The sequence below is a fragment of the Bubalus kerabau genome, chromosome 1 (assembly GCF_029407905.1).
Source record: "Bubalus kerabau isolate K-KA32 ecotype Philippines breed swamp buffalo chromosome 1, PCC_UOA_SB_1v2, whole genome shotgun sequence".
Lineage (NCBI taxonomy): Eukaryota > Metazoa > Chordata > Mammalia > Artiodactyla > Bovidae > Bubalus > Bubalus kerabau.
The window spans coordinates 13,508,394-13,534,186 of record NC_073624.1 but is presented as its reverse complement, the minus strand read 5'-3'; the positions used below and the strand labels follow the sequence as shown (position 1 = coordinate 13,534,186).

Below are 25,793 nucleotides of genomic sequence, written 5' to 3'. Positions count from 1 at the left end.
GGTTCACCCAGGGATGGGGAAGGAGGTTGAGTTGTTTGTAGGGTTGTTTTAGGTCACTGGTCAAGGAGGGAGACTGGAGAGAAGTGGACAGAAGGGACCTGAGTGCAGGACCGAGCCCCCTGTTAATTCCTTTGACCATTGACCTTGCTTCTTGTATGTGTCCCCCCTGGGCTGACTTGTGGGTCTCAGGTCCATAAGGTTTATATTTCCAAGATGGCACAGGCAGAGGGCAGAGCCAGTGGTAGGGGGGAGCCAGGGGTTCGGGGCTTGAGCCTTGGTCCTGAGAAATAATAAAGAGCCAGCCCTGACCTCCGGGCATCTAGTTCTGGAGGAGACGATGCTTACTCCCAGGAGGAGAGGAGAGAACAGCTGAGTGCAGACTGCGGAGGAGGCTGGAAGGGAGGCTACCCCAGGCCACAGCTGGAGCTCAGAGAAGAATCGGGAAAATCCAGCCTGGAATCTGGGCTCTGCTTTCTCCTGAGCAGCTTCCGTGACCTCACTAAGCCTCAGTCTCCTGCCATGTAAACGGAGGAGATGGTTTCTGGGTCCTAACCTGGGTTCAGGTCATTGAGGTTACCCAGCAGGCCAGCCCCACCTCTGGATGCCCCTCCAGCTGGGTGATTCCCCTCCCCAAAGGTCTGCAAGGAGGAGCCAGTTATATTCCAGAACTTCTGCCCCACTCCCTGGGGGAGGAGGTGGGTACGCAGATGGCCCTTCTTAAAGGCTTAAGGAGCTTTGCTGGCAAATACCAGGAATTCAAGACCTGAAGAGATTACAGAGGCTCAGGAAATGTTATGGGAAGTTGCTCTGCCAGGTCCCTGATCTGCTAAGATCCAGAGTAGTGTTCTCAAACCCTCTCTGAAGATAGTGGGGGTGGGTGACCCTCAGTCGTTCTCACCCTCATCCTGACTTACAGATTCCTCCTCTTCTTTTTAAACACGGACCTTTGAAAGATGTTCTATCAGCCAAACTTCAACAGAAGTGAAATGTGTTTTTCCATCTGACAAAAGTAACCAAAGACCAACCTTTCTGTTTTGTTTCATTATGTTTTTAAAAAATATCAGCTTATGTCATTTACTGACAAATTCTGTTGTGTTTAAAAGGCTCAGAAGGGGGACATCCCGGGTGGTCCAGTGTAGGGGGTGCAGATTCAATCCGTAGTCAGGGAACTAAGACCCCACATGTCTTGGGGCCCAAAATCCAAAACATAAAACAGAAGCAATATTGTAACAGATTAAATAAAGACTTTAAAACTGATCCACATTTTAAAACATCTTTTAAAATAAATTGATAAATAAAAATAAAAGACTCAGAAGAGGAAAGAACAAAGAACAGGAGTGAGCTGTGTGTGTTGGTTTGTTTGAGGTCTGGAACCGATTGCAAAAGTTTAATAAAAAAGCATCACCTCTTCTGGTTGATCGAGGAGGGTGGTAGCTGATCTCTGAAGTATATTGGATAGGTGAAGGCCCAAGTTTCTTGTAATATTGTAAAGAGATTTCTCTCTTAGAAGCCCCCTTCATAGACATCTATGAGAGTTCTCACATTCGGAAAATGATGTCCCAAAACCTGGTTGCAGAATGCTATTGCGCCCCACCACGAGAGGATGGAAATTGCATTCACAGTATTGACTTTCTGCTCCTGGCAACCAGCACACAGCTGGGCAGACAGTAGGAGTTCAGTAAATGTTCACTGGGCAAATATTTTAGAAAGGACTCATCAGCCTGAGACCATGTATCAAACTCTCATTCAGGACCTTAGTTCAAAAATCGGGAAAAAAGACCATTAAAGGCATTAAAATGTAAAGGCTTTTCCTTTCTCCCGTGCCCTCTTTCTTGACTTGTCATGACGGGGTGTTTTTTTTTTTAACTTGCCTTTTAATGACATTGTAAGTAAAGTCAAAATTTTGAATGATTTGCGTGAATTGCACCGTTCACTTTTACACTGCTGTTCAGTCGCTCAGTCGTGTCTGACTCCCTGTGACCCTGTGGACTTAACAGCACACCAGGCTTCCCTGCCCTTCACCATCTCCTGGAGTTTGCTCTAATTCGTGTCCACTGAGTTGGTAATACCTTTACATTGGACAGTGCCAGTTTTCAATGTAAATACATAGCCCTTTAACTTGTATGTTGAGTCATCAAAGTGACACGATTCTTATCTCAAACCCCATGTGTGCACAGGTATTTTATTATTATCAGGACAGTAGAAACAGGGCACGAACCTGATTCAAACTGTTTTTAACACACATTCTAGCAACACACTCCACTTTTGGCTTAGTAATAATAAAGGAAGGCTGGAAAAGAAACTACGCTTGACTGTCCTTGCTTTTCTCCCGTGTCATCATTTGCCGTGGAAGTGGGTGTCTAATGCAGGAAGTAGCAGAAATCAGAAAGGACGGGCCGTCTCAGGGTCCTTTGGTTGTTGGTATTTCTCAGAATGCACGGCTTTCTGTCGGCTTTGAACCAAGCTCTGGTTCCTGGCCAGCAGGGAGCTTGGCCTCAGGGGCTGCTGTGTGGTCGACGTAACCCCTTACCTGTGCAATAAGCCCCCTACGTATGAACCTTCACATTATGAACTTTCAAAGTTGCGAACATGCGTTCACACGTCCGATCGTGTAAGTTAGTTCCCGTGTCTGGGGTACACTGTCACGTTTGAGCATCCTCTACAAATGGGTGTGTACTTGTGTTCTTGGTACAGTGGTACACAGAGGACAGTGGTACAGTGTCTTTATTTCGAGCCCAGGATGTCTGGCAGCAAGTGTAAAACCAGCGGCGATATAGCTAGTCCTGCTGTAATTTTCAAGCTACTGTACTGTAAGACTTAAAATGGTTCTTTATTCTTACGTTTTTTAATGCGTCATTTGTATGAAGATTATTATAAAACCTATTACAGTACAGTACTATATAGCCTTTTGTTGGGTACCTGCTGCTGCTGCTCAGTCGCTTCAGTCGTGTCTGACTCTGTGCGACCCCATAGACGGCAGCCCACCAGGCTCCCCCATCCCTGGGATTCTCTAGGCAAGAACACTGGAGTGGGCTGCCATTTCCTTCTCCAGTGCATGAAAGTGAAAATTGAAAGTGAAGTCACTCAGTCGTGTCCGACTCCTAGCAACCCCATGGACCGCAGCCTACCAGGCTTCTCCGTCCATGGGATTTGCCAGGCAAGAGTACTGGAGTGAGGTGCCATTGCCTTCTCCAAGTTGGGTACCTAGGCTAACATTATTGGACTTACCAGCAAATTGGACTTAACGAACGCACTCACAGGACCAAACTCCTCTGTATGCAGGGGGCTATTGTACTTGTTCTGAGGCTCTCTGAACCCCACGCAGCAAGAATGCCCTGGGACTCTGTGCTCACAGGACACCAGAAACGCCAGGTCAGACGTGGCAGCAAGGACCAGTGGGCACGTATACTATGTGTATCTCCCCAACATGCCCACCATCCTGTGGGACTCCATGTACCAAATACAAGTTCAAAGATAAATGATTAAGAATTCCCAGATGAAACAGCTGAGCATTAAAACCAGGGGTGGGGCCTTGTGAAGCTGTACATGTTTCTGTTCAGCTTCCTCCAGGAAGCCCAGGAGGACCCTCCTGTGGGTCACATTTTTGGATAGTGGCCCAGTTAGGGCAGAATCAATCCTTTAAGGCAAAAGGAGAAGGGGGCGGCAGAAGATGAGATGGTTAGGTAGCATCACCGACTCAATGGACATGAATTTGAACAAACTCCAGGAGATAGTGGAGGACAGAGGAGCCTGGCATGCTGCAGTCCATGGGGTCACAGAGAGTCAGACCCGACTTAGCAACTGAGCAACAACAACAAATCCCTTAAAAGACTGGGCCAGTCAAGTGTCCTCAGATCCCCAGTCAAGGCTTGTATCTTTGGAAAATGCTGGAGGCTGCTGTTTCCTTTCTAGGCCTCCACCCTTCTACTTGAAATCATTTACATTTTTTGAAAGTCAGCTTAGGTCATTCACCCACAGGTTCTCGTGCATTTTAAAGGCTCGGAAGAAAAGAACAGGAAAGGAGCAGAGGTGGGTGTTGTCCATTTCATCTGGGATCTGGAACGGATCAGAAAGCAAAAAGCCTCTAGGAATTCTGAGGCCCATTCAGAGAAGCTCCCCAGCTGCTCCGGGCATGGCTATTTTCTGGCCAAAACTGAGCAGATAAGTTGGGACAGGGGAGGGAGTGGCCTGATGACCAGGGACCCAGTGCCCTCAGGGCTGGAGAGAAGGGAGGAGAGGAGGGGCTGTGTGCAGGTGCCACGTGGCTCCACATTTGGGCTGTGTTTGGCATACACAGAGGCTTAAGGAAGCCAGGAGTTTCATTCCAGAAGAAAAACTCCGCTCTCCCTGTGGGGAGGGAGGGTGAAACAGGAAGCTTGGACTAGAAGCACAGGGAGAGAAATAAATGTTCAGAAAGCAATTAGCACTTGCTGGCAGCTCTGAGCAGATCACTGAGGGCTTTTCAGTGACTGGAAACGGAAAGTTCCAAGCACATTGTAGGAAGCAGGTAGTGGCACCCTGAGCCGGAGGAGGAGGGTGAAAGGAAGCCTGCCCCCTCTTTAATGGAGAAGGAACACTGTGTTAGCGGAAACAGTGAGGATGAGAAGGGAAAGGTGAGCGGGAGAAGCCGCGTTTACAGGGTACCTTCCGTTCCTTTGACTCAGTCTGCCTTCTACCTTGGTTTTCATTTACTGTGTGATTAATGCTGATTGTGAGTCGCTGTTTCCATCATTAGATTTAATAGTTGCATAACTGGCTGTCCTCCAGGGCTCTGCACACCGTTTTTGGATGACCAGCAAGCTGAGGGTGATTTTTACCTGTTTAAAGGGCCAAAACAAGCAAAACACAAAGAATATACAGCGGAGGCCAGAGGCCCACAAAGCCTGAAATGTTTCAACTGGTCCTGTGCAAAGACAGAGCGCTGGGCACTAACAGTGAACCCCAGGCTGAGGCCGTGGACAGCTCAGCGCACCCAGGGCGTCCCCGCTCTGAGATCCCAACGTTCAGTGCAACTCAGGTTGAAAAGCACTGCCCTGGGGCAGCAGTTCTCAAAGGGAGATCTCGGCCTCCTCCAGCTGGTTAGAGATGCAGCATTCTGGCCCTCTTGACCTGCCAGCTCAAGAACTCTTGGGCGGGGATAGTAAACCGCATTTTAACAAGCCCTCCAAGGGATTCTGATGCACCTCAAGTCAGAGACCACTGTCTCTCTTAGCCTTGGCCTTTCAAACCTAAAGCTTCTTGTTTGCAGGCAAACGTCATGGATGGTTAGGTGGAGAAGGGTGGAACAGCGAGGCCTCGAAGACTCTTCCAAGGCTGCACGTAACTGTAATCATTGCTTAATACACAACCAAGGCCCCAGGAGACACTAGTTCAGAGACACTAGTTTGATCCCTGGGTCAGGAAGATCCCCTGGAGAAGGAAATGGCAACCCACTCCACTATTCTTGCCTGGGAAATTCCACGGACAGAGGAGCCTGGTGGGCTACAGTCCGTGGGGTCGCAAAGAGTCTGACACAACTGGGCGACTAAGCACAGGGCCCTAGGAAGTGACATGAGTTGCAGGAAGCAGATCTTGGGACTAGAACAATACCACCATCGACAGCAATAATGGTATCCCTTAAAATTTTTGTTTTAAATTTTTCGTTGTAGCACATGGCATGTAGAATCTTAGATTCCTGACCATTGCTCTAACCATCATCCCCTGCATTGAAAGAGCTGAGTCTGTACCACCAGGGAAGTCCCAACAATAATGTTATCCTTAATCAATGTTACCATGAATATCAATGTTAGCTTTGGGCTCTATTTTTCACGACTATGTGTATGTCTGTCTTTTAGTACACCTTTTGGAAGGTGCGCGTTTGGTAAATGCAAAGATTTAAGCACACTTCTAAACCACCTTGAAATCATCGATAAAAACATTGTACATGCCTGGGGAGTCGGAAAGCTGTATTGCAGACCTTCACGTCATGACCGAGTGTGAATTCTGTTTTCTTGGCATCCCTCAAAGGTAGACAGACCACTCCCACCCAGGGTACTTCAACCAGTTGCTGGCCCTGCAGTGATGTAGCACATGGCACGCTGACCAGAACGTCATAGGGACTTGAACCTATTGATATCCTGCTGTGTGCCAAGCACCATGTGAGGTGTGCATGCATGCTCAGTCACCAAGTCATGTCTGACTCCTTGCAACCCTGTGGACTGTAGCCTGCCAGGCTCCTCTGTCCATGAAATTCTCTGGGCAAGAATACTGTAGTGGGTTGCCATTTCCTCCTCCAGGGGACCTTCCTGACCCAGGAATGGAACCTATCTCTTCTGCATTGAAAGGTGGGGTCTTTACCACTGAGCCCCCTGGGAAGCCCATGTGAGGGCTTAGCCTATGTCATCTCCTACCATCATGATGATGCAGTTATCCCCATTTTACAGCTGTGGATTCTGAGGCACAAAGTTCAAGGCTTCCCCCAGTCCCAGGATGTCTAACCTCAGCATTGGTGGGGGTGGAGGGAAAGCTTGCCCACGATCAGGCGGTATGCAGCATTTCAATAAATCTAAGCTGGTGAGCCTGTGGACATGGAAACCAGTTATTTCCTTCCCAGTTCTCCCAAGCCTTGCCCAGTATCCTGGGTGTCCTTGGAAGGGTGAGCCTGCTCCCTCCGAAGGCTTGCATCTCTGATGTGCCATCTTAGAAAGAATTCAAGGATCAGAGGCGCATGGGAGACCAGAAAGAAAGACTCCATCTGGGTTGTCAGGAATGCAATTGCTCCCTGCGGAGCTGGCTGGGTCCTTCCATTCTTCCTTCCTCATTTAGAAAATTAATAGCCAGACTGGTAGGCAGATTTTATGTATCATCAGCATGAGTAGTAATGAGGCATCATTTTAGAGTGTTCACATCTCCAAAGTACTAGACCCTCCCTAGCTTCTGATGTCCTGGTGTTAGTGGGCTTGGTTACAGCCAGAGGCAACGAGAGTCTAGGGATCATGACCGTGGGGGCAGCCCTGTGAGTCTACAGCATCACGCCCCACCCCCCCACTCCCAAACCAGGACTGAAGACCAGAAATACAGGTTTGTGTCCCAGCTCTTCCCAGTCTTACCTGGTGAGAATAAAGAGCTGGTTTCCCTGGCCAACATATGGGGATGAGGTGATTTCTAAGTGATTTCTCCATCTTCTGGACCTGGGATCTGCAGACAGCTTTCCAAACCTTGGGAACAATGGATAATGATGCTCCTGGTGATGATGTAACTGGCACCGATTCGGGAGCCAATGTGGGCAATAGCTAGGGTATTCTGATGCCAAGTCCGTTTCTATAACATCCTCCCTCTGTAACTCATGAAACTCAAGCTCTTTTGGAAAGAATTAGGGTGACGGTACAGGGGTTGCTGGCTGGTTGCCAAATGAGTGTGCTATTTCTTGGCCCAGAAAGGTCAAGCATCTCCAAAGAGACAGGTTTCTGTATGCTTGGCTCTCCTGCAGGGGAGATTCTAATACTTTGGTGGGGGGGCAAGATGGGGGATGATGGAAGTCCCTAGAAGATGCATTTTCACAGACCTGGGGATGAAGAAACATGATTTATTTATCAGGGAGCTTAGCAGCTTCCAAACGCTCTTCAATAAATTACATCATCTCCTGGACTTAATACCTAGCAGATTTACATCCGAGTCCCAAAATGAAAATTGGAGTTTAGAATCGGATGCATGAGTGTCCTCTCTCGCCGCCTTGCATACACACATGTACAGATCCACAGTCGCTGTGCTGTGGCAGAGAGTGAGCTGAAGTGGGGGGAGGTCTGGAGACCCGGGACACCTGGCTTCCTCCCCAGCTCGGCCTCTGCTGCTTCCCTGGGGTCTCTGAGCCTGTATCTAAAGCAGGCCCTTCCTGCATGAGTTCACAGTCCAGGTCTTGTCTGTACCCACCCAAAACAGGCACCTGAACCTATTGTGAAGAAAGTCATAAACCCCTTTGGGGATGTGCTGAAACTTATGGGACCCCCACAGGTAAATGGCAACATTTTCCCCCACAAATCTGGGGGCCTCCAAATTATATATCTAACTCCTTGGAAGCAATGGTCTTCCAAAGCCTTACTGCCAGGCCACAGTGTCCTGTACCAGACATAGTGCGGGCCCTATTTTGAAACCAAATGAGGAATTGCGCCAATCCTCCTCTCTGGGAACGGAGATGAGTTATTGTGTCATTCGGGGCTTTTTTTTTTTTAATTTCCTGGTGCCTGGAAAGGAGTGTCTGTACCTTTCTCACTGCCGGGGGGTGGGGGGGCGGGGTTGTGAATGTCCATCAGCATGACGTCCTGTGCATGATACTGAAGGGCTCTGAGTCACCCCCCCACCCCCAGCATCCCTCCTGCAGTCTGACTGGTCCCTTAGAGCCACAGAGCGTCCAAACCACCATGGTCCCCTCGATGGAGGCGCTGCTGCTGCTGGTGTGATGGGAATGGGGTGGGGGCAGGCTGCATGTTAGCCACACTTCCTGGTCTTCATGGTCACTCTCTCGGGGGTCCTCACTCTCTCGCCCTTACAGGATGGAGGGGGAAACTGGCTTAGGTACTTAGATGACCTACCCAAGGTCACACCACTGGTCAGGATGACATGTGTGTGACAGCCCAAGCCAAACATCAGAGAACCACACTGGGACAAGAGGGGTAGGAGCAGTGTTGTGGGGCATCTTTGTCTGAAGATTTGGGTCCCCGAGTCAAGCCTGGTGGCGAGTCCTTGTTGAGTCTGAGAGCTGGGACCATTGTTGCCGGGGGACCCGAGTGCCTCCTGCACCCTCCAGGCTATGAGTGTATCTTACACCCCTTCCCTGCTCAATACCCACAACGGAGGAAACACCTCCTCCCACCCCAGCCTCCAAGAACAGCGCCACCCTGAGTTCCTCCAGTTCCGGTCTAAGCCTCGAATCCAAGCTTGGGAGCCCCGTAGACCCAGTGTTCCCCACTTCTGCCTGGATCACTGGGAGGGTGTGGGGTTTTCCCTCCACTTTCGGGGCCATATTCACCCAGCCCTTCTGACCGTCTGTGAGTTCTCCAAGGCACTAGCACCCAGATGTCGGCTGAACCACTGATGGGTGGATGGGTGGGTGGCAGACTTGTGGGAAGACCTGCTTCAGATGCTCCCAGCCTACCCTGTGCCAGAGGGGCTGGACCAGAGCTGACCAGCTGGCGTCTCTGACCACCGCCTCCTCTGGGCCTGTGTGTGGCGGTCAGCCTTTTTGCCCGGCCCTGGTCACCGTGGCTCCAGACTCCTGAGGTCCCAGTGCAGCTTCCTAAGACCCAGCCCAGGCGCAGTCTACCGGCTGAGTCCAAGGTCGGGACAGTGCGAGTCAGACGTGCTGGGAGCCACTGTGGGGAGAGGGAAGAGGCCAGTCCTCCTGGCCTGGGGTCCCCAGGCCCCCGCCGAGGGCACCGAGCAAGGCTGCACTGGCCAGAGGCCTCCTGGGCAGAGGTGCTGTGATCAGCAGCTAAAAGCTGAGCAGATATCAGAGAAGCCTGATGCTGAAACCAGAGAATAGCTGGGCTCATGAACCAGCCTGGCCAGACCCAAACTAGGACGTGCTCCAGGGAGGCAGGCACCAGGAGCTGGGCAGGATGACCTGCCAGGCTCTGGGAGATGGGGGAGCATGCGGGGAGTGGGCGAGGAGGTGGATTTGTATTTAGACTGAGCTGTATGTCCTTGAGTGACTGCTTGTCTGTGGGGTTGGGAGTCCTAAGAATGCCGACCTCGTAGTTATCGTGAGAATTGCTCACCCTTGGCTTTATTACTCCCCTTGTCTGTGCAGGTGGCCTGAGATGGTGCAGCAGTAGATTTTACGTTGTCACAATAAAAAATGAAAGAAAAAGCAGGATGGGGCTGAGGCCAAGGAGGACCGCACAAGCTGAAAGTGAAATGACAGTCGCTCGTCGTGTCTGACCCTTTGCGACCCCATGGACTGTAGCCCCCAGGGTCCTCGGTCCATGGGATTCTCCAGGCAACAATATTGGAGAGGGCTGCCATTCCCTTCGCTAGGGGATCCTCCCGACCCAGAGATAGAACCCAGGTCTCCTGCATTGCAGGCAGATTCTTTCCTGTCTGAGCCACCAGGGAATCTCAGCACAACCCAAACCATCTATCAGATGACGGGCTTCTCAGATGATCATGGAGGTCCCTTTCAGTTCGAAAAATATCTCCTGGGCGTATGGTGCAGACTCCTGGAATGCAGACCCCTGGCTCTCCCCTGGCTCATCGACCGTGGACAGTGCCGTGTCGCTGCTGCTGTTCTTTAGTCGCTCAGTCGTATCCGACTCTGCCACCCCATGGACTGTCACCCACCAGGCTCCTCCGTCCATGGGATTCTCCAGGCAAGAATACTGGAGTGGGTTGCCATTTCCTTCTCCAAAACGAATCCCCGTGCAACCCAGGTGGGATGCAAACCCACAATCCCTAGTGCTGGGTGATGGTACCATTAGAGAATAAGGAAGCTCACGCCTGCATCTTGGCCTCAGACAGAGCTAGAGTGGGTTTCTCTGTGCTTCCCGCTTTCTGGTGTGTAGGAGAGGGGAGACAGGGATCGAGTGGACTTGAATGTGGGGAAGGGGCTTAACACACCCCCTCTGCCAGAGGAGCCACACTTTATCTGTTTCATATGTTGAGGTTCTACAGGAAAATTTACCTAAAAGAATGTCCTGCTAGAACAACAACGTCCTCCTATGCAGATAAAGAGACTGAGGTACACAGAGGGCAGTGACCTCCCCAAGGTGCTGGCAGGTAGGAAGGGCTGCCCCAAATTAGACACCCGGACACCTGGGCCCTCCCCCGCCTGCAGTGCCTCTGTAACACCATGCCATGTCCATTAGCCATTCCGAGCATCATTCTCTTTGGGAATCATGGGAAGGGAAGACCACCCTCAGTGCCTGTTCCTCGCCTGGGGTCCAGGGCCCACGCTCTCCCACCCAAATCCCCTCCTGAGCTGAGCGCCCCCCTTCCCTGGGGATGATGACCAAGTAGCTCCCTGCCCCCAACAAGGCCTCACACACAAGCCTCCATGTGCATGATGAAAAGAGCAGCTCTTTCTAGGTGGAAAGTGCAATCCATTCATTCAAGAAGATCAGGAAAATTATAATATAGATCCATCTGTGAGTGTGGGAAAGATTATAGACTGTATTCTTCACTATAATTAAGCTGGTTTTAGTGGGAGCAGTAAGTACATTTGATGGCAATGCTTTGTTCTTTAAAGGTGCGTTTGAGACCCAGTGCATCAGAGTTAAAACCCTGTGGTGTTAGTTCGGAGCAGCAATGATTTTCCCTGGTGGGTTCAGGGTCCCACGTCTCACCACCAGCCTCCTCTCCTCCCCTGGCTTGGTTCACCCATGCGGGTGGGCAGCCTAGGCTGCTGCCTGGGACCGATGTTGGCTGAGATGGCCAGCCCTTGGAGGTGAGAGTTGGACCATAAAGAAAGCTGAGCCCCCAAGAAATGATGCTTTTGAACTGTGGTGTTGGAAAAGATTCTTGATTGTCTCTTGGACTGCAAGGAGATCAACCAGTCAATCCTAAAGGAAATCAGTACTAATGTTCATTGGAAGGACTCAAGCTGAAGCTGAAACTCCAATCTTTTGGCCACCTGATGCAAAGAACTGACTCATTGGAAAAGACCCTGATGCTGGGAAAGATTGAAGGCGGGAGGAGAAGCAGACGACAGAGGATCAGATGGTTGGATGGCATCACCGATTTAATGGACGTGAGTTAGAGTAAGCTCCAGGAGCTGGTGATAGATAGGGAAGCCTGGTGTGCTGCAGTTCATGGGGTTGCAAAGAGTTGGACATGACTGAGCGACTGAACTGAACTGGCCTTCCTAGTACCACAGGCTCTATCCTGACCTTACAGAGCCACCAGAAGTCAACAAAACACATACCGGGGCCCATCGGTGATTTTGAGAATTCGCTTAAGCGAATACTCATCCCCAACCCCAGGCTCTGCTTTATAACTTGCTTAACCATTTGGGTTTACTTAATTTAACCTCCTAAGTAGTGACTCTAATCCTGTCATCCCCTGAGTCAGTGGTGTCCCCATGCTTTCAGAATAAAGGCCAGTTTTGAGCCTGGCATAGACCTGCTTTGCTCCTTCTCTGCTAAATTCCCGCTCATCCTGAGCACTCTTCCGGGGCTCCCTCCTCGGCACCCCGTGCACACGTTTCTGTCTGAGCCTTGTGCATGGTGCGGAAGTGATGCCCATGTGTCTGACTCCCCAGCTGTGGTCTCTGCGAGGTCGGGGCTGTCTCAGTCACCTCTCGTCTTTCATCCCAGCACCTGGCGCATCACACAGTGAGGTTCCATGAATTCATAGATTAATGAGTTCCTCTCAGACGGGAAAACAGATACAGGAGCAGTGAGAAGCCCACTGCAGCCAGAGATGTGGGTGGGTTTGTGGCAGGATGTGGGCAGTGAGAGGTACAGAAGGAGTGGGTTCGTGGCAGGTGGGTTAAGGAGAGCCAGGAGAGGGATCAGGAGACAGAGGAGTCCTGAACTCAGCAGCAGAGAGTGAGCTTCCAGGGGAAGGTGAGATGGGTGGTTTCAAAGGCAGCAGAGCTGAAGAAGGACGGGTTTGAGACACTGCCTCTGGCTTTGGCAACTAGAAGTGACTTTGAGGTGAGTGGAGGGGGTAGGGGGCCAGACGCCTGGCTGTATCCCACCCCCATACTCCCCTCTGCAGAGCCTCACAGCCTGAGCTCTGGGGGCTTCTGCTTCCGCTGCTGCTTGCCCTACAGACCCTGAACCCACCCTGAAAGGCCCCCTGTGAGCCTCCATCCTCGCTGCATGAGGCTTCTCAGGAGGTGTGTCCAGGCTCCGGGGGCCAAGCCTGGACAGGGCAGTGAACTCTGCATGGAGGCGACTCCTCCCCTCCCCTCAAAGCCTGAGGAAAACCCAGACCCAAGGGGCCTGGACTTTGATGTCCCTGACCCCAGGACCTGGTTCCTGGGTGTGTGGGGGGAAGCCTCAGCCTCCTCGTTTATGAAATAGACGTGATGGCACCTGCTTCGCTGAACCGTCAAGACCGCTGAAGGCCGGGCCCTGCCGAGGGCCAAAGCTAGAGGGGGCTGCGGTTCGGACTGCTGGCCAGACTCTGGGAGAGGCGCTGGGGCTGGAGATGGTTTCTCTGGGCCCTAAAACAGCTCGTCTCCGTGACTAGGAAAGCTTCCGTTTCTGTAACAGAGCAGGATGACCTGCCTCCTTCGGAGCTGGCATTTGTTTATTTAATGAGCTACTTCCCAGCTCAGCGCACCTCTAACAGCTCAGCCACCACTGCCTCCGGCAGTAGGAGGGAGAGGAAGCTTGAGGGTTTGTCAGCCTGGGAGCCCCCTGGGCGGCCCTCAGGGCTGTGGGCCTTCCTAGCCTCGGCCGGGGATCCACCCCCAAGGGCTGAAGCCAGTGCAGGGAAAAGAGGGCACGTGGGGGTTGGAGAGGAGCTGATGCACGTCCATTCTCAACACCTGTGGTTTCATCTGAGGTCGGCCTCCTCTAGGGAGCACCTGTATGTCCAGGTATCTCCCCCTGGGGGTATGTCCCGGTCCCTGGTCCCTTTCGTGCTGCGTTTGGATTATTTTCAGAAAGGTTTTCTATTTTGATGCACCGTGGATCTGGGACTGTGTTTCTCAGCTGGGGCTGGCGTTGAAAGATGAGGGAAAGGAGAGGGTGGGCCTAGAGAGGAGGGAGGAAGCACCCGGTGGCTCGGGCGGGACGTCCCGGGAGGCCCGGCGGGAGGTGCTGGGCCGGTACTGAACCATCGGTGCAAAATGCCTTCCACACTCGTGTGCGTCAGGGCGCACAAAGGGTGACATAAGTTTTGCTTCTCTCTTTTCATCACCTTTGACCCAGGTATCCTGGGGAACTTGTGAGACATAGTTCTGTAACTTTCGCAGGTACAGACTTTCACGTGGCTCTTTGGTGCATATGTTCATTCATCCATTCACTCCCCACCCAGTGATGCATTGGGTGCCAGGAGCATGTTCAGGATACAGACTTAGCTCAAATCTTAGCCAGCGCTGTGGTTGCGGGAAATACTTTGTGCTTCTCTGTGGCGTTGGTGAGTCTGGATGTCAGAGCCTGTGGGCTGGAGAAATCTACAGCGTGTGGAGGGGATGAGCCAGAAAGAGTCGGGGGCTCGAGGAATGTTGAACGTTGTTGACACACAATGTAAGATAGGGGTGAAGAGCCGGGACTGAACACCCACGTCGGGATTTTTTTTTAAGTGAAAAGAGTACTGCCAATCTTCATGTCAAGGCAATAGGTGTGAACCAGGACTGTCCGAAGAAACTGGCCTTGGGTGGGCAAACTGGAACATATGGGCCCCCAAGGAGAGTCCACTTTGAAGCCAGACTGCGTGACTCTGAATTCCATCCCCTGCTTACTGACAGACTGGCCTGGGCAGAATCTGTCTCGTCTCTCTCCCTTTCTTCTTCTGTCACGTGGAGTAATGCCTATGCCTACTCATGGGGTTACTGTGAGAATTAAAAGAGGGGACACTTCCAAAGGGCTTGGGACCATACCTGACAGGTGGTACGGGATCAGTAATATTGGCCCTTGTTATGTGTAAGCACACAATCATACACACGGAGCCTTAGGTGAGGCAGAAATTACATGCCAGCAGTAAGTCCTAGACAAGAGACGCAGCCTTACCCACCTCAGTAAGGGATACAGAGTCATTGTACTTTTATGTGCTAAGTTGCTTCAGTCGTGTCTGACTCTCTGCAACCCCATGGACTGTGGCCCTACAGGCTCTTCCGTCCATGGGATTTTCCAGGCAAGAATACTGGAGTGGATTGCCATTTCCTTCTCCAGGAGGTCTTCCTGACCCAAGGATCGAACCTGCATCTCTTATGCATTGGCAGGTGGGTTCTTTACCACTAGCTCCACCTAATCAAGGCCCACAGACACAGAGCGAGTTAGAAACAGAAATGGGACCAGAACCCAGGTCTCTAGATGCCAAGGCTAGTCCTTCTTACATCCTGCACAGGGACAGAAGGGTTACGGAGGGAATCAGTAGGGGTGATAGCTGTCCCTTTCTGGGCTTAATGACCTCATTAGCCCTACTTTGATGACAGAGGCCTTGCCACACTGTCCCATGGAGCCCCACCCATGGGTCCCCCAGGCTGCAGCCCTGCCTTGGAGCCCCTTCTTCCACCTCACAGAGGGTGTTCCATTCACAGCATCTTCCTGTGTTGAGAATGAAGATGAGGTGCTTAAAGTTCACCAAAACCCTTGCCCTTTCCCCCCTTCTTTTTCAGTAGCAATATATGTTTTAAAAACGAAATTAACAAAACTGAGAAGTACACACTCTTTTCGACACACATGGAACATTCACTAAAGGAAATGATTTTTCTGGGCCATAAAGCAAGTCTCAACAAATTTCAAAGGACTAAGATGATACAGAGCATATTCTCAAGCCACAGTAGAGTCAAGCCAGAAATCGGCAAAAATCACAACTAAAACATTCTCCAAATGTTTGAAAAATCAAGCAACACTTGAATAATCCTGGATCAGAAAAGAAATGGCAGTGGAGATTAGAAAATACTTTGAAATGTATAGTCAAAATATGACAAATTAAAATGTGCAGAAAGCAGCCAACACAGTACTCAGAGGGAAATACATAGCCTTAAAATGAATCTATTCACTTTGAAAAAGATCATCAAGCTATACACTTAAGATCTCTACACTTTACTATATATTTATCGAGCTTCAACTTTAAAATTTGGTAAAACAGGAAATCATCCGATTAGCAAATTCGCACTAAAATACAAATGAGTGATAACACTCAACTATATCTACCTTTTAAGAGAAGGGTATTAAAAAGTATAGGAAAAAATGGATTTTTGGTCACACTTTTAAGCAGAATGTCCTTACAAACTGCAAAATTTCAGATGACCCATGTCAGTTTGGAAGCCTTTCAAATGAAAACTGAGACCAACCCATCCATCAGGAGGTTGTACAAAAATTGCTCATAGAAACATATTTGGGTGAAAGAGAGCTTAGATATAGAGATGCTGATGAAAGATAAGAAGGGGAAGTCTAGGAAAAATAATGTCCAAATACGTATTTTGTAGGTTCATATTAAACATGGTTGATAGAGACGTAAGGAGCTCTTTACTGGTATCAACCATACTATTTCTAGTATAATCCTCAGTAAACATCCCCTTTAAAGCTCAGTTGCCTTTCAATGTATAAGCTCAAATCGATTTTCTTGTAATCTATAGAGAGTATAATTCTTTATCATTCTTACCCTGCCTGCTTCCACCACAGGTTAGTTGATAGACTCTCATGACTTAGAGGCTCATCTTAGTAGTAGCCTTAGTTAAATATTATCAATATTTATGCTCCCTTCTTTTAAATGACTGTCATGTCTGGACCAATCAGCTCTGTTGAAGTAAGGTATTGATTTTCTGCAGGTGCATTCTTCCTGGTCAGTTAAGGACAAGGTCTCCTGTCATGGCCATTGACGTGACCCCCACTAGTGGGCAGTGGGCTTAGGTGCAGAGGCCGTGAGCCTGTATTTCCAGCTGTCAGATACACAGCCTCTGGTTGACGTTTTCTATCAGGTTACCCATGCCTTGTTTCTCTTAGGGCGTTGGTTGTAATAATCCCTTCACCCTGGCATGGCACTGAAGTTGTCATCATATAACACACAGTTCTTGTAAATTCTTCCGCTCATATGATCCCCATGACCACCCTGCAAAGGAGACAAAGCCGGACCAGCATCAGCCCCATTTCACAGATAAGGAAGCTGAGGCCTGAGAGGGCCTAGGACCTGCCCAGGGTCACACAGTCATAGGTGAAAGCTGATATTCACACCAGCATCTTCTAGTCCGCCAACTAATACTGTTTTTGCTTGTTCGATGATTCTTATTTTTTTTTTTTTTTTTTTTGACTGTGCTGCATCTTTGCTCCTGCAAGGGCTTTTCTCTAGTTGTGGGTTGTGGTGCTTGGGCTTCTCGTTGCAGTGGCCTCTTTTGTTGCAGAGTCCGGGCTCTAGGGTGCTCAGGCTTCAGTAATTGTGGCACATGGGCTCAGTAGTCGTGGCTCCCAGGTTCTAGAGCACAGGCTCAGTATTTGTGGGGCATGGGCTTAGTTGCTCCGAGGCATGTGGGATCTTCCTGCATCAGGGATCGAGCCTGTGCTTTGGCAGGCGGATTCTTTACCACTGAGCCACCAGGGAGGTCCTCCCTGTTCACTGATTCCTACCATAAGCGCTAGGGAAGTCCTCATTTCCTGGGTTCAGACAACGATTTTTTTTTTAGAGACGGACTCAGTAAAAACAACAAAGAGTGATACTCACCTACAGGCAGAACCTCCAAGACTGTGTACGTATCGCTGCAGAGACTCAGAAGGCAGACAAACCACCTGCTTTACGTTTTGAGCGCAGCCCCGACTAATCCACTGAATACACATTGGTACTTGCACATGAAGTAAAAAAAAAAAAAAAAATAGCCCCATACTTAGGGAAATATGTGTCTCTGGGGATTAAGACTAAGAGTTCTTGGTGTTGGGATTTTAATTCAAGTTTCACCTCTGGCACCATCCACATGATGCTCTAAGTAGCATTTGAACCTATGTGTGGTCCAGAAGAGTCACCTGCATCTCTACCTGCCCACAGTAAACACGATGATGTAACAGAACAAGCCAGCGGTCACCCAGAGCCCCCAGGCCAGCCGCAGTCTTGCTGTAGCGCTCACAGCTCCCGATCCTCAGCCTTGAGGTCAAGGAGATAGAAGAGCAGGGAGAAGGGCATGGTCCCCTGCAGGGTCCCCAGGCATTTGGGGTCTTGGTGGCACTCCTGACCCAGGATCCTGCCAGGATCAGAGAACATTGGCCCCGCCCCCTCCTGCAGTCCCCATCTGGGGTCTATGCCCGGCGAAGACCCCTTCATTCAGCTTCAACTAGAGACCACCAAGCTGGAAGCAGTTACAAGAGGCCGAAACTAGACCTTTCCAAAGACCAGTGAACATCTGCTCCCACCCTCACATCCCTCTCCACTTTCTCACTCTGCCTCGGTTTCCTCCCCAGTAAAAGGGTGACAATCGTCTCGTGGCTGTCTTCGGTGTTAAATCAGTTAGTGCGCCTACAGCGCTCAGTGCAGTGCTTACCACGTGTTGTCGTTGTACTCACTCAGTCATGTCCGACTCTTTGTGACCCCGTGGACTGTAGCCCACCAGGCTCTTCTGTCTATGGGATTCTCCAGGCAAGCATACTGGAGTGGGTAGCCATTCCCTTCTCCAGGGGATCTTCACAACCCAAGGGTCGAACCCACGTCTCCTGCATTGGCAGGCAGATTCTTAACCTCTGCGCCATCTGGGAAGCCCCTAAGCACCTATTAGCATTTTAGCAAAAGTTCATGATGAGGATAAGCATATCAGCCAATCCTAATCCTCTTGGTGGCCATGGAGCCAGAAGTCCAGCTCTCTGTCCTGCCGTTAATCTGCAGTGTGACCTTGGCCACAGTGTGACCCCCCCAGCCCACCCCGGGGCTCAGCTTTCCCAGTTCTCAAAGGGGCCAAGTCAGGAATGCTGGGTTCTGACCAACTGTCCCTCTTGGAGGCCTGAGGGAGCTCCACTTCTCGGACCCCTTCAGAGGGACGGTCCACCCACCAGGACTAGGTCAGGCATGTGGAAGTGAAACAGAGAGGGAAGAGGGTGAAGAAAGACCACACACGCAGCGGCTGCAGCCAGGGTTCATTCCAAGCCTGTATTCGGTTACACGTTAAACCACTTAGTCTGTTTTTTCCTTTCCAACTGTTTGACCATCACGCAGGCCTGACCTTTTGTTGAGCAAGAACCCAGAGCAGGAAAGTGGCACTTATTTAACTGATGGAGAGGGTGGAGCTGATTTTTCCACAGCAAATATACTGGCTTCGTTTTTATTTTAGAATCACCAAGCTTCCCCTACACCCCAAGTATGGGATCTCTCCACTTGAGAGATGGAGGCTCAGGGCACCTCCAGCCTGAGCTAGGGCTCACAGGAGCATCAGAGAATAAGGGGTTGGTGAGACCCTGGGAGCAGAGAGTGTGTTATAGACAGTGTATTATTGTGTTGTTGTTGTTCATTTGCTGATTCGTGCCCGGCTCTTTGTGACCCCATGAACTGGGGCCCGCCAGGCTCTTCTGTCCGTGGAATTCTCCAGGCAATAATACTGGAGTGAGTTGCCTTTCCCTTCTCCAGGGGATCTTCCCGACCCAGGGATCAAACCCAGGTCTCCTGTACTGACAGGCGGATTCTTTACTGTCTGAGCCACCAGGAGCGAGGGTCAAGGAGGCAGGGTCACCTCCTCATACCCACAGGATTTTCTGGGATCCTGTGACACACTTGACTATCATCCCCTGAGGGGAGGGGGGTCTCTGCCCCGCCTGCCTCCCCCACCACTGTCTATCTCATACCCCTTAGAGGAGCGTCCTCCCATTGATTCCTGCCCACCCAATGAAACCCACTTAAGAAGATGAGTCTGTTTCTGAGAAATCACGAGACACTCCTTGGAGCTCAAGGGGAAATGGTTCTGGAAGATGATCCGAAGCCCGGCTCCTCCAGTCACTGGGGGCTGAGGACGGGGGTGCAGGGGGGCAGGGGGGCAGGAGAAAGTCTATCAGGCAGCTGGGGTTTGCTTTCCTCTCCAGGGGCTACTGCCGCCATTCCCATCCCCACCCCTATTACTGCCGAGGAGATGGTCTTAATCACAGGGGAGGGCTGAAGAAAGCGGGGAGAAAGGAGGGCAGGGAGGAGAGTGCTCTAAGCCGGCTGCCTGCAGGGCCCATCTGGAACCACTGGGCCTGCCCCCCCCCACCTTCAGCCCGCCCCCACCCCTGGTCACTAGCCAGGAGGGTTTAGTGGTGGCTGTGAGGTCTTTCCCTGCGAGATAAACATGCAAATCAGCCTTTCTTACAAAGTCAGAAATGCTTCTCCACCTTACCTAGGCCTTCTAGCTGCTTCCCCCGCCTTCTCATTTGAAAATACCTACCTTGGGTCTCCACTCCCTCCCCGCCCCCAGTACTGATCCCTAGCCCTCAGCATCCTCCGCTGATGCTGCTCTGGCAAAGGTGAGACCTGCCAGGCTCTTGGGACTGGCTGTCTCAGCAGCACGTGGCCCCGTGGCCCACCCCTGGCTCCCCTGTTCTCCTTCGGCCAGTCCCTTGTGAATCAGTCTCCCCAAGGCCACTTCCTCCTCCCAGGATCTTTCCTCCGCTGCCTCCTGGCTGTATGTGCACCTGCCTTCAGTGTCTGCCCCCTGCTCTCCAGCCCGCTGCCCCTGGCCCGTTCAGACCCTGCTCTCTTTCTCTTGGACACCAGCCTCAACTGTACCAACTGCTTAACTGGTCTCCCCAAGCACTCAGGCAGCCCCAGCCCCGTGCTGCCCCTGCCCTGGGACTCTCTCTGAAATGCAGGTCTCATCAATGGACCCCCTTGCTGAGCACTTTCCTGAAGTTCTCAGGATGTGAGTCCAAGTTCCAAGGCTTGGCTGTCTGTGGTCTGACCCCTACCTGCCTGTACACCTCTCATCCCTCCATTTACAGCCCATACCAGTGGGCCTCAAAGTGCAGACAGACAATCTACTTAGGATTCTTAATTACTTTCATCTTGAAAAAAAAAAAAACAAAAAAAAAAAATTAAGCTTTGATGGTATTTACTATATAGATTGACAACAATCCATGAATAAAATTTATAAATAAATATACATATTTATGGGGTATGCTGAAAACATTTTAGTGATGAAGTATACAGTTAGAAGAGCTTGGTGACCAGTGCCCAGCATTACAGCCCATCTTACTGCCCATCCTCAGTGACCCTGTTCGCATTCTCTGGCTGACATTTGTACTTATCACTCCATCCACCACACCAGGCTGAAGTTAGCTGTGGGTGATAGAATATTCAAACACATACCTTAAAGAACCATCAGTTTTTTTGTTCTCTCATATAAACTAAGTCTGGAGGTGAACAGCCCACAGATGGTGTAGCAGCTCCAAAATCATCTGAGATCCAGGCTCTTTGAACTGATTGCTCTACTCTTTTCAACTCATGGTTTCCAGCTCATGGCTCAAAATGGCTGCTTGAGCTCCAGCCATTCCATTAGCATTCCAACTTACTAGAAGAAGGAAGAGGTGAAAAGAGACATGTCTTGCCTTACTTTTAGGATATTTCTGATTACTAGAGATAAAGAGTGGCATTTATTAATGATAAAGGGGTTGATCCATCAGGATGATATCACAACACCAAATCTATATACACGCCAAGATATATGAAGCAAAAATGAACAGAGTTAACCAACAAGGACATACTGTATAGCAAGAGAACTATGCTCAATATCTTATAATAAACTCTAATGGAAAATAACCTGAAAAAGAAAAAAATATATATATATACTATCTCAATATCTTGCAATAACCTATAATGGAAAATAATCTGAAAAAGAATATATATGTATAGAAAAAGAATATATATGTATATACAACCTAGACAGCATATTAAAAAGCAAAGACATTATTTTGCCAACAAAGTTCCTTCTAGTCAAGGCTATGGTTTTTCCAGTGGTCATGTATGGATGTGAGAGTTGGACTATAAAGAAAGCTGAGCTCCAAAGAATTGATGCTTTTGAACTATGGTGTTGCAGAAGACTCTTGAGAGTCCCTTGGACTGCAAGGAGATCCAACCAGTCCATCCTAAAGGAGATCAGCCCTGGGTGTTCATTGGAAGGACTGATGCTGAAGCTGAACACCTGATGCGAAGAGCTGACTCATTTGAAAAGATCCTGATGCTGGGAAAGATTGAGAGCAGGAGGAGAAGGGGACGACAGAGGATGAGATGGTTGGATGGCATCACCGACTCAATGGACATGGGTTTGGGTAGACTCCGTGAGTTGGTGATGGACAGGGAGGCCTGGCATGCTGCAGGTCATGGGGTCGCAAAGAGTCAGACACAACTGAGCAACTGAACTGAACTGATACATATATATGTATATGTATTCTTTTTCAGATTAGTACATATATTAGTATATAATATTATTCTATATTATGTATTGTTATATATATAGTTGAATCACTTTGCTATACACCTGAAACTAACACAACATTGTAAATCAATTATATTTTAATAAAAAATGTTTTAAAGAAAACAATAAACAGAGTTGAAGACAGATATATAAGTTCATGGTCCTAGTGAGAGTCTGATATACCTTTTTTAAGAGTTAGTAGAGCAAGCAGCGGAGAAGGCAATGGCACCCCACTCCGGTCCTCTTGCCTGGAAAATCCCATGGACGGAGGAGCCTGGTAGGCTGCAGTCCATGGGGTCGCGCAGAGTCAGACACGACTGAAGCGACTTAGCAGCAGCAGTAGCGGCAGAGCGAGCAGACATAAAATCAGTAAGACTGAAGCTGTAAAAAACACAACTAGAAAGTTTGACCTAATTGATGGCTATAGAACAGTGGCAGCTCATGGTGACAGGGTTTACCTTCTCAAACACACGGGAAACGTTCACCCAAAAATGTTACTTTAAGAAGGTGCATACACTGCTTCTGCTTCCGTGCCCTCTGCCATCAGTTAATCCTGGCAGTACCCAGCAGGGCGGGGGGCTGAGAAGTGTCATCTGCTCCAGGTGTCCAGGTACCCAACTGAAATGGGGGCTTCTGGTGCTAAGGCTGAGGCAGAAGTGTTAGGAAAGCCAGCAGCCTCGGTCCTCCTAGCTCCCTTCCCCTGGCAGCTCTGGTCCCAGCGGCAGTGCATGGTGGATGAGGGCTTGGGCCGAGTCAGAAGCTCCTCGTTCTGTTACGGTTTTACCACTTATTTGCTCTGTAACTCGGACGAGTTATTTAACCTGTTAGAGCCTCAGTTTGTTTATCTAGCAAAATGAGAGTCACTCTATTTCATACCATCTCATCCATCTGGCATCATCGACTCAATGGACATGAATTTAAGCAAATTCCAGGAGGTGTTCCGGACAGGGAAGCCTGGTGTGCTGCAGTCCATGGACCTGCAAAGAGTCAGGAACGATTGAGTGACTGAACAACAATTACTACTACTTCATAGGGCTTTTGGGTAGCTAGAACGAGATCATGTGTGTAAAGCACTTAGTCCTGGGCTTGGCACGTGATAAATGCTCAGTGTTAGCTGCACAGAGAGGTTAAGTAACTTGCCCTATGTCACACAGCCAGGAAATGACAAGGCTAGATTTCACATCCAGGCATCTGGCTCCAAACTATTTCTGATACTTCTCTGGGGACCTCTGCCACCCCCAGCAGAGGGCCCCACAGATGGTAGGGCCCCATGGAAGGAGCACACAACAGGGAGGATAGGAAACCATTAGCCATGTGACTTGAGAGAGGTTATGTTAAAATGTGTGACTTAACTCAGATGTGTGTTAATTTCCTCATTTCTTCTGCAGAAGTTTGGATTAAGTGAGCCCAGAGGTTTCTACTGACCCTGACATTCCACAGACCCTTGCGGTTCTGTCTTCTCTACCCCTATTAGCTGAAACTTTGCCATTAGCAATGTGTGATTTTAGTTAAATCCTGTCACCTGCCTGAAGTCTTAAAAATACAGTTTCCTTCGGAGTATCCTGAAACCTCGCTTTGCAGGTCAAGAGAAGGCTCTGGTGCATGGATCCAGTGGGCCCCGGCTGGGAGGGGAGGACCAGACACAGGGAGAGGAGAATACAGACAGGAGAGGCCGAGCCCACTGGCCCAGAGGGTCCCTTCTTAGGGACCCGCCTGGTGACCTGCATGATGACTCTGTAATAGCTCCCGGGTCAGTCGCCTAGCCAACTCCAGCCACTTTTTTATAGGGCTTCCTTTTTTCTCCTTCTGTACTTTTTCTGCCACCCTACCTCTCAGACTAAATTGGAAGAAAATGGGTTTTGTCTTTTTTTAACGAGAAGACAAAGTCTTAAATTACCTTATTTGAGGTCTGCAAATAGAAATCCCAAATAAGACAGCCACCTCTTCTTTTCTCTCTTTCTCTTGCCTTGTCTCAGGAGCCCCTGAGCTTGAAATAAATCACAGAGCAGTGGCTGTGGAGGAAATAATCTGGGTCGGACCGGTACCAGTCACCGAGAGTGGGCAAGGCGGTGGGGGAAGAGCCCAATCGGACAGTGGTGGGAACTGGGGAGAAGGAGACAGGGGTGGGCAGAACCATGGCCTTGCTGCTCTGGGTCTGGAATAAAAGAGGTCCCCCTAAAGGGGCAATTCCTTAATGAGCAGCTACGTTGAGTGTTAGCGTGTGTGTGTGTGGATTCCCAGGAGACGAGGAGCCCGAGGAGAAACCACAGAGGCTGCTGTTGGAACTTAGATGCGAATGAGACCACTGGGCACAGTGACCCTTCACTTTCTCATCTCACTGACGCCAGCGCCCAAGGAGCCCACCAGTGGGCATCAGGGCTAGGGGAGGGAGCATGGCTCTGGGGCAAAGACTAGGAGTTCTACGGCTGGCATCCTGGTTTTAATCCCTGCCCCAGGTAATCAAAATAGTCAACCGAGATTTACCCCGTGCTGGGGACTATGGTCAGCCCCTCACAGAGACCATCCCATCGAGTCTGCAAGACATCCCGCCATGCAGGCATCGTCATCATTTCCTCCTGTCCAGATGAGGACATGGAGGACAAGAGGTTCCCTAACTACCCAGATTCTCACGTGGCTGTGACAGATCAGGGTTGGAACCCAGCTGGGCTCCAGAGCTCTTGTCTTCCTCCTGCCAAGCCACTCAGCCCACTGACCCATTTCCTTCTTTGGAAAGTCGATGTGCTGGGGGCAGGCGAGGTGGGCTGGGGATCATTGAGGCCCTTTCCGAGCACGATGCTCTGGTTAGTTCACGCCTCACCTACGTGTGCAAAGGTCCTATTCAAACGATGCAGGATTCCACTGCCAAGCAGGTGCACTGAGTGTGTTCGTGTGTGTGTGTGTGTTGTGTGCATTCACGCACTTGTGTCTGGCAACCCTGCTGAGACAGGGCAGAGGGTAAGAGCACAACAGGACTGGAGACTTCCCTGGTGGTCCAGTGGCTTAGACTCTGCACTCCCATTGCGGGGGGCCCAGGTTCGATCCCTGGGCAGGGAACTAGATCCTACATACCACAACCAAGAACTCACATGCCACAGCTAAAGATCCCACATGTCACAACTAAAGATCCCACACATCACCACTAAGACCCAGCACAGCCATGGAATTCTCCAGGCTAGAATACTGGAGTGGGTAGCTGTTCCCTTCTCCGGGAGATCTTTCCGACTCAGGGATCAGACTCAGGGATCAAACCCAGGTCTCCTGCATTGCAGGCGGATTCTTTACCGTCTGAGCCACCAGAAAAGCCTATTTAAAAAGAATACAGCAGGAAGGTGCAAAGTTGGTGGGAAGACTTGCAGGTTAGACCTATGTCAGAGGGGGCAAACCAAGATCCACAGGCCTAGAAAATTCTGTCTGGGTCACCTCCATTGTATGTCCAATGGCCTCTGGGTTTTTCTGTTCTTTGCTCAGGTTGCACACCCGCAACCTCAGAGCCCCCGGTCAGACAGGCTTGGGAGCCCCTTGAAAGGAGCCTCACTGGGGAGCCTGGCTCTGGGCTGGTGAGGCTGCCTCTCTGGACGCCCTGGCCACGCATGTGTCTTCTTTGCAGGCCCAGCAGCCATGGCCCACTACAAGGTGGAGCAGGATGACTGGCTGACCGTCTACCTGAAGTATTTGCTCTTCGTCTTTAACTTCTTCTTCTGGGTAAGTGCCCCCAGCACGCTCCCCGCTACCCCAGCACCGAGTGAGTCAAGTCATCTTTGCTGTTTTGTGAGTTATCACTCTGGCATGG

General features: G+C 50.2%; 1 protein-coding gene and 1 non-coding gene across 2 annotated transcripts in view; both read left to right on the top strand.

Moving 5' to 3' along the window:
* TSPAN11 (tetraspanin 11) overlaps nt 1-25,793 on the top strand; it is a 61,487-nt gene that overhangs the window by 3,696 nt on the left and 31,998 nt on the right. The window contains exon 3 of the mRNA XM_055566061.1: nt 25,611-25,705. Coding sequence (XP_055422036.1) covers nt 25,622-25,705 — 84 coding nt within the window. The 5' untranslated portion in view covers nt 25,611-25,621. The remainder of the gene's footprint in view (nt 1-25,610; nt 25,706-25,793) is intronic.
* TRNAG-CCC (transfer RNA glycine (anticodon CCC)) lies at nt 24,985-25,057 on the top strand. Its single transcript has one exon. It is a non-coding gene; the product is annotated as a tRNA-Gly (tRNA).